The sequence below is a fragment of the Oncorhynchus masou genome, chromosome 22 (genome assembly GCF_036934945.1).
Source record: "Oncorhynchus masou masou isolate Uvic2021 chromosome 22, UVic_Omas_1.1, whole genome shotgun sequence".
Taxonomy (NCBI): Eukaryota; Metazoa; Chordata; class Actinopteri; order Salmoniformes; family Salmonidae; genus Oncorhynchus; species Oncorhynchus masou.
Genome location: NC_088233.1, coordinates 7,962,114 through 7,978,268, shown reverse-complemented (window position 1 = coordinate 7,978,268; position 16,155 = coordinate 7,962,114). Strand labels below are relative to the sequence as shown.

At 40.2% G+C, this 16,155-nt stretch overlaps 1 protein-coding gene across 1 annotated transcript in view; it reads right to left on the bottom strand.

Annotated features, from left to right (window-relative positions):
* LOC135508953 (cGMP-inhibited 3',5'-cyclic phosphodiesterase 3A-like) overlaps window positions 1-16,155 on the bottom strand; it is a 247,376-nt gene that overhangs the window by 96,382 nt on the left and 134,839 nt on the right. Inside the window, exon 2 of the mRNA XM_064929192.1 lies at window positions 10,325-10,366. Coding sequence (XP_064785264.1) covers window positions 10,325-10,366 — 42 coding nt within the window. The remainder of the gene's footprint in view (window positions 1-10,324; window positions 10,367-16,155) is intronic.

Genomic DNA, 16,155 nt, shown 5'->3' with positions numbered 1-16,155 from the left:
GAGCAGGATGCATGATCTACACACTGCATGGGCTGTGCTAGCATGGCATGGAACTACTACTGCCACAGAACTCTTTCTCTTCTTCTTTAATGACCTCAAACTCTCCCTCTTTTGCATGGTCAATCGATCTCTCTCTCCCTTTCTCTCTCGGATTCTCTCTCTCTGAGAGAGATAAATATCCGAATAACCTATAACCTAATATACCTATCCAAATAACCTGTATACCTATCCAAATAACCTGTATACCTATCCAAATAACCTGTATACCTATCCAAATAACCTGTATATCAATCCAAATAACCTGTATATCTATCCAAATAACCTGTATACCTATCCAAATAACCTGTATACCTATCCAAATAACCTGTATACCTATCCAAATAACACTAATAACACTAATAACACTAACGCAAAAATCCCAGAACCACACGGGGGGACCTAGTGAATGACCTGCAGAGAGCTGGGACCAAAGTAACAAAGCCTACCATCAGCAAGGGCATTGAAGATGAAATGTGGCTGGGTCTTTCAGCATGACAATGATCCCAAACACACCGACCGGGCAACGAAGGATGGGCATTCTAAGAAGCATTTCAAGGTCCTGAAGTAGCCTAGCCAGTCTCCAGATCTCAACCCCATAGAAAATCTTTGGAGGAAGTTGAAAGTCCGTGTTGCCCAGCAACAGCCCCAAAACATCACTGCTCTAGAGAAGATCTGCATGTAGGAATGGGACAAAATACCAGCGACAGAGTGTGAAAACCTTGTGACGACTTACAGAAAACGTTTGACCTCTGTCATTGCCAACAAAGGGTGTATAACAAAGTATTGAGATAAACTTTTGTTATTGACCAAATACTTATTTTCCACCATAATTTGCAAATAATTTCATTAAAAATCCTACAATGTTATTTTCTGGATTTTCTTTTCTCATTTTGTCTGTCATAGTTCAAGTGTACCTATGATGAACATTTCAGGCCTCATCTTTTTAAGTGGGAGAATTTGCACAATTGGTGGCTGACTAAATTCTTTTTTGCCCCAATGTACCTATCCAATTAACCGTATAGTTTTTATCTATAGCTAAGTGAGCCATCTCTTTCTGTGCAATGACTTACTGTAGGCTAAATGTCAAAGCCGTCTGTATTACTGGTACATCGACGAGAAGATCATGAAAAATGGGAGACCTTAATAATCTGTCTCGATGGACCAATCTAAAGGTGCAAGAGCGATCCAAAGACGGAGAGATAAGGGACAAACCTTTTAACAGTTAGGGTTATATCATGATTTGGAATGCAACTCTAGGATTCCGTTTTCAAATCTATGTTTTACACTCCACTTTACATTGTATAATTGTTCCTGTCTTGGGCTCCTGAGTGGTGCAGCAGTCTAAGGCACTGCATCTCAGTGCAAGAGGCGTGACTACAAACACCCTGGTTTGAATACAAAAATGTATGTAGTTCTGTCCTTGAGCTGTTCTTGTCTATTGATGTTCTGTACTATGTCATGTTTTATGTTTTGTGTGAACCCCAGGAAGATTAGCTGCTGCATTTGCAACAGCTAATGGGGATCCTAATAAAATATTTAAAAAAATAAAAAAAATATCAGGCTGTATCACAACCGGCCATGATTGGGAGTCCCATAGGGCGGCGCACGATTGTCCCAGCATCATCTGGGTTTGGCCGGTTTAGGAAGTCATTGTAAATAAGAAGTTGTTCTCAAACTGACTTGCCAAGTTAAATAAAGGTGAAATAAAATAAACTGAAAAAGCCTCAGTGTGGTCACTTCTCCCTGACAATCCATCTCACCTTGAGAAAGTTATCATCCTGATAAAGGGTTATAAACACTAACCTGACGAGCCAGGATATCTCTATAAGGGGTTATAAACACTAACCTGATGAGCCAGTATATCTCTATAAGGGGTTATAAGCACTAACCTGACGAGCCAGTATATCTCTATAAGGGGTTATAAACACTAACCTGATGAGCCAGTATATCTCTATAAGGGGTTATAAACACTAACCTGACGAGCCAGTATATCTCTATAAGGGGTTATAAACACTAACCTGACGAGCCAGTATATCTCTATAAGGGGTTATAAACACTAACCTGATGAGCCAGTATATCTCTATAAGGGGTTATAAGCACTAACCTGACGAGCCAGTATATCTCTATAAGGGGTTATAAACACTAACCTGATGAGCCAGTATATCTCTATAAGGGGTTATAAACACTAACCTGACGAGCCAGTATATCTCTATAAGGGGTTATAAACACTAACCTGATGAGCCAGGATATCTCTATAAGGGGTTATAAACACTAACCTGACGAGCCAGGATATCTCTATAAGGGGTTATAAGCACTAACCTGACGAGCCAGTATATCTCTATAAGGGGTTATAAACACTAACCTGACGAGCCAGTATATCTCTATAAGGGGTTATAAACACTAACCTGACGAGCCAGTATATCTCTATAAGGGGTTATAAGCACTAACCTGACGAGCCAGTATATCTCTATAAGGGGTTATAAACACTAACCTGACGAGCCAGTATATCTCTATAAGGGGTTATAAGCACTAACCTGACGAGCCAGGATATCTCTATAAGGGGTTATAAGCACTAACCTGACGAGCCAGTATATCTCTATAAGGGGTTATAAGCACTAACCTGACGAGCCAGGATATCTCTATAAGGGGTTATAAGCACTAACCTGACGAGCCAGGATATCTCTATAAGGGGTTATAAACACTAACCTGACGAGCCAGTATATCTCTATAAGGGGTTATAAGCACTAACCTGACGAGCCAGGATATCTCTATAAGGGGTTATAAGCACTAACCTGACGAGCCAGTATATCTCTATAAGGGGTTATAAGCACTAACCTGACGAGCCAGTATATCTCTATAAGGGGTTATAAGCACTAACCTGACGAGCCAGTATATCTCTATAAGGGGTTATAAGCACTAACCTGACGAGCCAGGATATCTCTATAAGGGGTTATAAGCACTAACCTGACGAGCCAGTATATCTCTATAAGGGGTTATAAGCACTAACCTGACGAGCCAGTATATCTCTATAAGGGGTTATAAGCACTAACCTGACGAGCCAGTATATCTCTATAAGGGGTTATAAGCACTAACCTGACGAGCCAGGGTATCTCTATAAGGGGTTATAAGCACTAACCTGACGAGCCAGGATATCTCTATAAGGGGTTATAAACACTAACCTGACGAGCCAGTGTATCTCTATAAGGGGTTATAAACACTAACCTGACGAGCCAGTATATCTCTATAAGGGGTTATAAACACTAACCTGACGAGCCAGTATATCTCTATAAGGGGTTATAAACACTAACCTGAAGAGCCAGTATATCTCTATAAGGGGTTATAAACACTAACCTGACGAGCCAGGGTATCTCTATAAGGGGTTATAAACACTAACCTGACGAGCCAGTGTATCTCTATAAGGGGTTATAAACACTAACCTGACGAGCCAGTGTATCTCTATAAGGGGTTATAAACACTAACCTGACGAGCCAGTATATCTCTATAAGGGGTTATAAACACTAACCTGACGAGCCAGTGTATCTCTATAAGGGGTTATAAACACTAACCTGACGAGCCAGGATATCTCTATAAGGGGTTATAAACACTAACCTGACGAGCCAGTGTATCTCTATAAGGGGTTATAAACACTAACCTGACGAGCCAGTATATCTCTATAAGGGGTTATAAACACTAACCTGACGAGCCAGTATATCTCTATAAGGGGTTATAAACACTAACCTGACGAGCCAGTATATCTCTATAAGGGGTTATAAACACTAACCTGACGAGCCAGGATATCTCTATAAGGGGTTCTAAGCACTAACCTGACGAGCCAGTATATCTCTATAAGGGGTTATAAGCACTAACCTGACGAGCCAGTATATCTCTATAAGGGGTTATAAACACTAACCTGACGAGCCAGTATATCTCTATAAGGGGTTATAAACACTAACCTGACGAGCCAGTATATCTCTATAAGGGGTTATAAACACTAACCTGACGAGCCAGGATATCTCTATAAGGGGTTCTAAGCACTAACCTGACGAGCCAGTATATCTCTATAAGGGGTTATAAACACTAACCTGACGAGCCAGTATATCTCTATAAGGGGTTATAAACACTAACCTGACGAGCCAGGATATCTCTATAAGGGGTTCTAAGCACTAACCTGACGAGCCAGTATATCTCTATAAGGGGTTCTAAGCACTAACCTGACGAGCCAGTATATCTCTATAAGGGGTTATAAGCACTAACCTGACGAGCCAGGATATCTCTATAAGGGGTTATAAACACTAACCTGACGAGCCAGTATATCTCTATAAGGGGTTATAAACACTAACCTGATGAGCCAGTGTATCTCTATAAGGGGTTATAAACACTAACCTGATGAGCCAGGATATCTCTATAAGGGGTTATAAACACTAACCTGACGAGCCAGGATATCTCTATAAGGGGTTATAAACACTAACCTGACGAGCCAGGATATCTCTATAAGGGGTTATAAACACTAACCTGATGAGCCAGTGTATCTCTATAAGGGGTTATAAACACTAACCTGATGAGCCAGTGTATCTCTATAAGGGGTTATAAACACTAACCTGATGAGCCAGGATATCTCTATAAGGGGTTATAAACACTAACCTGACGAGCCAGGATATCTCTATAAGGGGTTATAAACACTAACCTGACGAGCCAGTATATCTCTATAAGGGGTTATAAACACTAACCTGACGAGCCAGGATATCTCTATGTTAAGGGGTTATAAACAATAACCTGATGAGCCAGTATATCTCTATAAGGGGTTATAAACACTAACCTGACGAGCCAGTATATCTCTATAAGGGGTTATAAACACTAACCTGACGAGCCAGGATATCTCTATGTTAAGGGGTTATAAACACTAACCTGATGAGCCAGTATATCTCTATAAGGGGTTATAAACACTAACCTGACGAGCCAGGATATCTCTATAAGGGGTTATAAACACTAACCTGACGAGCCAGTGTATCTCTATAAGGGGTTATAAACACTAAACAGATGAGCCAGGATATCTCTATAAGGGGTTATAAACACTAACCTGATGAGCCAGTATATCTCTATAAGGGGTTATAAACACTAACCTGATGAGCCAGTATATCTCTATAAGGGGTTATAAGCACTAACCTGACGAGCCAGTGTATCTCTATAAGGGGTTATAAACACTAACCTGACGAGCCAGGATATCTCTATAAGGGGTTATAAACACTAACCTGATGAGCCAGTATATCTCTATAAGGGGTTATAAACACTAACCTGATGAGCCAGTATATCTCTATAAGGGGTTATAAGCACTAACCTGACCAGCCAGGATATCTCTATAAGGGGTTATAAACACTAACCTGACGAGCCAGTATATCTCTATAAGGGGTTATAAACACTAACCTGACGAGCCAGGATATCTCTATAAGGGGTTATAAGCACTAACCTGACGAGCCAGGATATCTCTATAAGGGGTTATAAACACTAACCTGACGAGCCAGTATATCTCTATAAGGGGTTATAAACACTAACCTGACGAGCCAGGATATCTCTATAAGGGGTTATAAACACTAACCTGACGAGCCAGTATATCTCTATAAGGGGTTATAAACACTAACCTGACGAGCCAGGATATCTCTATAAGGGGTTATAAACACTAACCTGATGAGCCAGGATATCTCTATAAGGGGTTATAAACACTAACCTGACGAGCCAGGATATCTCTATAAGGGGTTATAAACACTAACCTGATGAGCCAGGATATCTCTATAAGGGGTTATAAGCACTAACCTGACGAGCCAGGATATCTCTATAAGGGGTTATAAACACTAACCTGACGAGCCAGTATATCTTTATAAGGGGTTATAAACACTAACCTGATGAGCCAGTGTTTCTCTATAAGGGGTTATAAACACTAACCTGATGAGCCAGGATATCTCTATAAGGGGTTATAAACACTAACCTGACGAGCCAGTATATCTCTATGTTAAGGGGTTATAAACACTAACCTGATGAGCCAGTGTATCTCTATAAGGGGTTATAAACACTAACCTGATGAGCCAGGATATCTCTATAAGGGGTTATAAACACTAACCTGACGAGCCAATATATCTCTATAAAGGGTTATAAACACTAACCTGACGAGCCAGGATATCTCTATAAGGGGTTATAAACACTAACCTGACGAGCCAGTATATCTCTATAAGGGGTTATAAACACTAACCTGACGAGCCAGTATATCTCTATAAGGGGTTATAAACACTAACCTGACGAGCCAGGATTTCTCTATAAGGGGTTATAAACACTAACCTGACGAGCCAGTATATCTCTATAAGGGGTTATAAACACTAACCTGACGAGCCAGGATATCTCTATAAGGGGTTATAAGCACTAACCTGACGAGCCAGGATATCTCTATAAGGGGTTATAAACACTAACCTGACGAGCCAGTATATCTCTATAAGGGGTTATAAGCACTAACCTGACGAGCCAGGATATCTCTATAAGGGGTTATAAACACTAACCTGACGAGCCAGTATATCTCTATAAGGGGTTATAAACACTAACCTGACGAGCCAGGATATCTCTATAAGGGGTTATAAGCACTAACCTGACGAGCCAGTATATCTCTATAAGGGGTTATAAACACTAACCTGACGAGCCAGTATATCTCTATAAGGGGTTATAAGCACTAACCTGACGAGCCAGGATATCTCTATAAGGGGTTATAAGCACTAACCTGACGAGCCAGTATATCTCTATAAGGGGTTATAAACACTAACCTGACGAGCCAGTATATCTCTATAAGGGGTTATAAACACTAACCTGACGAGCCAGTATATCTCTATAAGGGGTTATAAACACTAACCTGATGAGCCAGTATATCTCTATAAGGGGTTATAAGCACTAACCTGACGAGCCAGGATATCTCTATAAGGGGTTATAAGCACTAACCTGACGAGCCAGTATATCTCTATAAGGGGTTATAAACACTAACCTGACGAGCCAGTATATCTCTATAAGGGGTTATAAACACTAACCTGACGAGCCAGGATATCTCTATAAGGGGTTATAAACACTAACCTGACGAGCCAGTATATCTCTATAAGGGGTTATAAGCACTAACCTGACGAGCCAGTATATCTCTATAAGGGGTTATAAACACTAACCTGACGAGCCAGTATATCTCTATAAGGGGTTATAAGCACTAACCTGACGAGCCAGTATATCTCTATAAGGGGTTATAAGCACTAACCTGACGAGCCAGTATATCTCTATAAGGGGTTATAAGCACTAACCTGACGAGCCAGGATATCTCTATAAGGGGTTATAAACACTAACCTGACGAGCCAGGATATCTCTATAAGGGGTTATAAACACTAACCTGACGAGCCAGTATATCTCTATAAGGGGTTATAAACACTAACCTGACGAGCCAGGATATCTCTATAAGGGGTTATAAACACTAACCTGACGAGCCAGTATATCTCTATAAGGGGTTATAAACACTAACCTGACGAGCCAGTATATCTCTATAAGGGGTTATAAACACTAACCTGACGAGCCAGTATATCTCTATAAGGGGTTATAAACACTAACCTGACGAGCCAGGATATCTCTATAAGGGGTTATAAACACTAACCTGACGAGCCAGTATATCTCTATAAAGGGTTATAAACACTAACCTGACGAGCCAGTATATCTCTATAAAGGGTTATAAACACTAACCTGACGAGCCAGGATATCTCTATAAGGGGTTATAAACACTAACCTGACGAGCCAGTATATCTCTATAAGGGGTTATAAACACTAACCTGACGAGCCAGTATATCTCTATAAGGGGTTATAAACACTAACCTGACGAGCCAGTATATCTCTATAAGGGGTTATAAACACTAACCTGACGAGCCAGTATATCTCTATAAGGGGTTATAAACACTAACCTGACGAGCCAGTATATCTCTATAAGGGGTTATAAACACTAACCTGACGAGCCAGTATATCTCTATAAGGGGTTATAAACACTAACCTGACGAGCCAGTATATCTCTATAAGGGGTTATAAACACTAACCTGACGAGCCAGTATATCTCTATAAGGGGTTATAAACACTAACCTGACGAGCCAGGATATCTCTATAAGGGGTTATAAACACTAACCTGACGAGCCAGGATATCTCTATAAGGGGTTATAAACACTAACCTGACGAGCCAGGATATCTCTATAAGGGGTTATAAACACTAACCTGACGAGCCAGTATATCTCTATAAGGGGTTATAAACACTAACCTGACGAGCCAGTATATCTCTATAAGGGGTTATAAACACTAACCTGACGAGCCAGGATATCTCTATAAGGGGTTATAAACACTAACCTGACGAGCCAGGATATCTCTATAAGGGGTTATAAACACTAACCTGACGAGCCAGGATATCTCTATAAGGGGTTATAAACACTAACCTGACGAGCCAGGATATCTCTATAAGGGGTTATAAACACTAACCTGACGAGCCAGTATATCTCTATAAGGGGTTATAAACACTAACCTGACGAGCCAGTATATCTCTATAAGGGGTTATAAACACTAACCTGACGAGCCAGGATATCTCTATAAGGGGTTATAAACACTAACCTGACGAGCCAGGATATCTCTATAAGGGGTTATAAACACTAACCTGACGAGCCAGGATATCTCTATAAGGGGTTATAAACACTAACCTGACGAGCCAGGATATCTCTATAAGGGGTTATAAACACTAACCTGACGAGCCAGTATATCTCTATAAGGGGTTATAAACACTAACCTGACGAGCCAGTATATCTCTATAAGGGGTTATAAACACTAACCTGACGAGCCAGGATATCTCTATAAGGGGTTATAAACACTAACCTGACGAGCCAGGATATCTCTATAAGGGGTTATAAACACTAACCTGACGAGCCAGTATATCTCTATAAGGGGTTATAAACACTAACCTGACGAGCCAGGATATCTCTATAAGGGGTTATAAGCACTAACCTGACGAGCCAGGATATCTCTATAAGGGGTTATAAACACTAACCTGACGAGCCAGTATATCTTTATAAGGGGTTATAAACACTAACCTGATGAGCCAGTATTTCTCTATAAGGGGTTATAAACACTAACCTGACGAGCCAGTATATCTCTATAAGGGGTTATAAACACTAACCTGACGAGCCAGGATATCTCTATAAGGGGTTATAAACACTAACCTGACGAGCCAGTATATCTCTATAAGGGGTTATAAACACTAACCTGACGAGCCAGTATATCTCTATAAGGGGTTATAAACACTAACCTGATGAGCCAGGATATCTCTATAAGGGGTTATAAACACTAACCTGACGAGCCAGTATATCTCTATAAGGGGTTATAAACACTAACCTGACGAGCCAGTATATCTCTATAAGGGGTTATAAACACTAACCTGATGAGCCAGTATATCTCTATAAGGGGTTATAACACTAACCTAACGAGCCAGTATATCTCTATAAGGGGTTATAAACACTAACCTGACGAGCCAGTATATCTCTATAAGGGGTTATAAACACTAACCTGACGAGCCAGTAAATCTCTATAAGGGGTTATAAACACTAACCTGACGAGCCAGGATATCTCTATAAGGGGTTATAAACACTAACCTGACGAACCAGTAAATCTCTATAAGGGGTTATAAACACTAACCTGACGAGCCAGGATATCTCTATAAGGGGTTATAAACACTAACCTGACGAGCCAGTATATCTCTATAAGGGGTTATAAACACTAACCTGACGAGCCAGTATATCTCTATAAAGGGTTATAAACACTAACCTGATGAGCCAGTATTTCTCTATAAGGGGTTATAAACACTAACCTGACGAGCCAGTATATCTCTATGTTAAGGGGTTATAAACACTAACCTGACGAGCCAGTATATCTCTATAAGGGGTTATAAACACTAACCTGATGAGCCAGTATATCTCTATAAGGGGTTATAAACACTAACCTGACGAGCCAGTATATCTCTATAAAGGGTTATAAACACTAACCTGACGAGCCAGTATATCTCTATAAAGGGTTATAAACACTAACCTGACGAGCCAGTATATCTCTATAAAGGGTTATAAACACTAACCTGACGAGCCAGTATATCTCTATAAAGGGTTATAAACACTAACCTAACGAGCCAGTATATCTCTATAAAGGGTTATAAACACTAACCTAACGAGCCAGTGTATCTCTATAAGGGGTTAAAAACACAAACCTGAGATCCTCTTGAGCTTCTCTTGTTGTCCCATTCTGGCATCTGTAGTGAAAACAGAGTGAGTGAGAAATTACAATTCTGTACATTGACATGTTAGTCATAAAGCAGACACTCTTATCCAGAACGACGTACAACCGTTGAATTTTACTTTCCAACTGATGGGTGCTAAAACAACCGCAACAACCACAATCACGATCATTCATTCGCTAATATAGATAACAGTATGTTATCTTTTGAAACTCCTTATTCTCCTCGCCTGCTGTTGTTCAACTAGGCTAAATAATGAAAGGAAAAAACAGGAAGAAGAGAAATGGAGGGAATCAGTAAATGCTCAAGGGTTTTTTTATTTTATTTTTTTGTGTGTAACTTTCCATTAAGCACCGATCTTTCTAATTCAATTTTACAGTCAGGTTTAAGTTTGCTTTGGTTCCTTTCACAGCCTAATGGCCCGCTGGAGTCTTTCGACTTTATGTACTCTAATGAACATTGCTGTGTGTGTGTGTGTGTGTGTGTGTGTGTGTGTGTGTGTGTGTGTGTGTGTGTCCTCCCACAGGCCTCGTAAAGCCCTTTTCCACTTCCCTAGGAGTCACCCAGCTCAGCATCACTGTAACTAATCACGAGCTGTCGCTGTCTATCTGCTCCACAAAACACACACGCACACACAGAAATCAGATGCACTGCCACCACTGAACGAACAGAACAAACATAAACCCTGCATCTTTGAAGCTTTCCAAGTTCCAAAGTACGCACAGCAGAGCTCCAAAGCAACTGTACTGTTTTAGCTAGGAACACTGCATGGCTACAGTTAGCTAACTGTACTGTTTTAGCTAGGAACACTGCATGGCTACAGTTAGCTAATTATACTATTTTAGTTAGGAAGATTGTGCATGGCTACAGTTAGCTAACTGTACTGTTTTAGCAAGGAACACTGTTCATGGCTGCAGTTAACTAACTATACTATTTTAGTTAGGAAGATTGCGCATGTCTACAGTTAGCTAGCTGTACTAATTTAGCTAAGAATACTGTGCATGGCTACAGTTAGCTACACAAAAGAAATACTCTATATTGTGCCAAATAAGGGTCATTTGGCTTGTAACCCTAACAGATCCCACTTCGGTGCTATATAAAGCCTTTTTGGAAGTTTCAACAAAGAACCATTTCCTAAGGTTCCAAAATGAAACCTATATGACGCTATAAAGAACCATTTCCTAACTTTCCTAAGATGGAGTGCTGCAAAGTGGAGTGCTTCCTTCTGGAAGGTTCTACCATCTCAACAGAGGAACTCTGGAACTCTGTCGGAGTGACCATCGGGTTCTTGGTCACCTCCCTGACCAAGGGACATGATTGCTCAGTTTGGCCGGGCGGCCAGCTCTAGGAAGACTCTTGGTGGTTCCAAACTTCTTCCATTTAAGAATGATGGAGGCCACTGTGTTCTTGGGGACCTTCAATGCTGCATACATTTGTTGGTAACCTTCCCCAGAACTGTGCCTCGACACAATCCTGTCTCGGAGCTTTATGGACAATTCCTACAACCTCATGACTAGTTTTTTTCTCTGAAATGCAATGTCAACTGTGGGACATTATATAGACAGCTGTTTGCCTTTTCAGATCATTTCCAATCAATTGAATTTACCACAGGTGGACAAGTTGTAGAAACATCTCAAGGATGATCAATGGAGACAGGATGCACCCGAGCTCAATTTCAAGTCTCATTCCAAAACGGATGAAATATATGCAGAACCTGTCAAAAGGTTAGACACACCTACTCATTCAAAGGTTTTTCTAAATTTGTGCTATTTTGTACGTTGTAGAATAATAGTGTAAACATCAAAACTATGAAATAACACATATGGAATCTTGTTGTAAGCAAAAAAGTGTTAAATATTTTATATTTGAGATTCTTCAAAGTAGCCACCCTTTGCCTTGATGACGGCTTTGCACACTCTTGGCATTCTCTCAACCAGCTTCATGAGTTAGTCACCTGGAATTAATTTCAATTAACAGGTGTGCCTTGTTAAAAGTGAATTTGTGGAAGTAACAGACACATCTCAACATCAACTGTTCAGAGGAGACTGCATGAAGCAGGCCTTCACAGTCGAATTGCTGCAAAAAAAGCACTACTAAAGGACACAAATAAGAAGAAGAGACTTGCATGGGGCAAGAAACATGAGCAATGGAGATTAGACCGGTGGAAATCTGTCCTTTGGTCTGATGAGTCCAAATGTGCGATTTTTGGTTCCAATCGCCATGTCTTTGTGAGACGCAGAGTAGGTGAATGTGTGGTTCCCACCGTGAAGCATGGAGGAGGTGTGATTGTGTGGGAGTGCTTTGCTGGTGACACTGTCAATGATTAATTTAGAATTCAAGGCACACTTAACCAGCATGGCTACCACAGCATTCTACAGCGATACACCATCCCATTTGGTTTGCGCTTAGTGGGACTATCATTTGTTTTTCAACAGGACAATGACTCAACACACCTCCAAGCTGTGTAAGGGCTATTTGACCAAGGAGAGTGATGGAGGGCTGCATCAGATGACCTGGCATCCACAATCACCTGACCTCAACTCAATTGAGATTGTATGGGATGAGTTGGACCACAGAATGAAGGAAAAACGGCTAACAAGTGCTCAGCATATGTGGGAACACCTTCAAGACGGTTGGAAAAGCATTTCCCAAGGCAAAAGGCTACTTTGAAGAATCCTAAATGTTAAATATTTTAGCAAATATATAAAACATTTTTAAACATTTATTTACATAAGTACATAGTCCATCGGTAAATAGCCCACCCAATTTACCTAATTCATCCCCATACTGTTTTTATTTATTTACTTTTCTGCTCTTTTGCACACCAATATCTCTACCTGTACATGACCATCTGATCATTTGTCACTCCAGTGTTAATCTGCTAAATTGTAATTATTCGCCTTCCTCCTCATGCCTTTTGCACACAATGTATATAGAATCTTTAAAAAAAAATTCTGTGTTATTGACTTGTTTATTGTTTACTCCATGTGTAACTCTGTGTTGTCTGTTCACATTGCTATGCTATGCTGTGCTATGTTTTCGCTGTAAAACATTTTAAAATTCTGACATGCTGGGTAGATGAACAAGGTGTTTATCTTTCATTTAAGCTATTGGACTTGTTAATGTGTGGAGGTTAAATATTTTTAAGAATATTTTTGCTTTCCATGCGTCACCGTGGGGGACTGGAGGGGGGGGGGTGTGTTCCTAGTTGGGAACCCGTATCCCCTTGTAGTTAAATAAAGGTGAAATATATATTTTTTTAAATGTACATAATATACCTCAACTACCTCGTACTCCTGCACACCAACACTGTACTGGTAGCCCGTGTACATAGCCAAGTTATTACCTTGTACACCTGCATACCGACTCAGTACTGATACCCTGTGTATATAGCCAAGTTATTACCTCATACCTCTGTACATTGACTCTGGACTGGTACCCTGTGTATATAGCCAAGTTATTACCTCATACCTCTGTACATTGACTCTGTACTGGTCCCCTGTGTATATATCCAAGTTATTACCTCATACCTCTGTACATTGACTCTGTACTGGTTCCCTGTGTATATAGCCAAGTTATTACCTCATACCTCTGTACATTGACTCTGTACTGGTTCCCTGTGTATATTGCCAAGTTATTACCTCATACCTCTGTACATTGACTCTGGACTGGTACCCTGTGTATATAGCCAAGTTATTACCTCATACCTCTGTACATTGACTCTGTACTGGTTCCCTGTGTATATAGCCAAGTTATTACCTCATACCTCTGTACATTGACTCTGGACTGGTTCCCTGTGTATATTGCCAAGTTATTACCTCATACCTCTGTACATTGACTCTGGACTGGTACCCTGTGTATATAGCCAAGTTATTACCTCATACCTCTGTACATTGATTCTGGACTGGTTCCCTGTGTATATAGCCAAGTTTTTACCTCATACCTCTGTACATTGACTCTGTACTGGTTCCCTGTGTATATAGCCATGTCATTACCTCATACCTCTGTACATTGACTCTGTACTGGTTCCCTGTGTATATAGCCAAGTCATTACCTCTTCTCTTACACATGGACTCAGTACTGGTACACCGTGTATATATCCAAGTTATTACCTCTTCTCTTACACATGGACTCAGTACTGGTACACCGTGTATATATCCAAGTTATTACCTCTTCTCTTACACATGGACTCAGTACTGGTACACCGTGTATATATCCAAGTTATTACCTCTTCTCTTACACATGGACTCAGTACTGGTACACCGTGTATATAGCCAAGTTATCGTTACTCATTGTGTATTAATTCCTCGTGTTATTATTTTTCTATGCATCTGTTTTCTCTCTGCATTGTTGGGAAGGGTCCGTAAGTAAGCATTTCTCAGTTAGTCTACATCTGTTGTGTACGAAGCATGTGAAAATTACAGGTAGATTTGAGTCGTTATTATTGATTTGAGATGTTATTATTGAGTTGAGATGTGATTATTGATTTTGAGATATCATTGATTTGGAGGTGTGATTATTGATTTGAGGTGTGATTATTGATTTTGAGGTGTGATTATTGATTTTGAGGTGTGATTATTGATTTTGAGGTGTGATTATTGATTTTGAGGTGTGATTATTGATTTGGAGGTGTGATTATTGATTTGAGATGTGATTATTGATTTGGAGGTGTGATTATTGATTTGGAGGTGTGATTATTGATTTGAGATGTGATTATTGATTTGGAGGTGTGATTATTGATTTGGAGGTGTGATTATTGATTTGAGATGTGATTATTGATTTTGAGGTGTGATTATTGATTTGAGATGTGATTATTGATTTTGAGATGTGATTATTGATTTGAGATGTGATTATTGTGTTAAGTTGCATCAGGTGTGCTAGCCCTGGAACGTCCGATCCATTCTTGCCAACAGCAACTCCGAGGTGACCTCTTTCACACAAGAAGGACTGATTCCTGGTTGAACAATTGCGCAAAGAAGTTTTGCACGTGTGCAGAAGAGGTTCACATTCATGGGAGGAATTTGTATCAGCTGTTACCAAAATGTTGACCTTTGATCGACTCAAATGACCTTTGAGTCTTTTGTAGAAAGTTGTTTACTCTTTTTTTGTCGTTGCAAAAAATGTGCTTATTATTTTTTATTGTGTGTGAAAAAGAATACTGTTGTACCCATTAGGTTCCGATGGAGATCCAAGTGGACCACCAGTTTCATTAAATGTGTCTTGGCGATCAAGAAAAACTGTAACTACATGTTAATACATAAAAGAGGAGAAGAAGAACCCTTTTCTGAACTGAAAATAACCACTGAAGGGCTCAATGGGTTATTTGAGTCATCGTGGTTCCACTATAGAACCAGCACCTTCCCAAAGAACCCTTTTCTGAACTGAAAATAACCACTGAAGGGCTCAATGGGTTATTTGAGTCATCGTGGTTCCACTATAGAACCAGCACCTTCCCAAAGAACCCTTTTCTGAACTGAAAATAACCACTGAAGGGCTCAATGGGTTATTTGAGTCATCGTGGTTCCACTATAGAACCAGCACCTTCCCAAAGAACCCTTTTCTGAACTGAAAATAACCACTGAAGGGCTCAATGGGTTATGTGAGTCATCGTGGTTCCACTATAGAACCAGCACCTTCCCAAAGAACCCTTTTCTGAACTGAAAATTACATTACATTACATTACATTTAAGTCATTTAGCAGACGCTCTTATCCAGAGCGACTTACAAATTGGTGAATTCACCTTCTGACATCCAGTGGAACAGCCACTTTACAATAGTGCATCTAAATCATTAAGGGGGGGGTG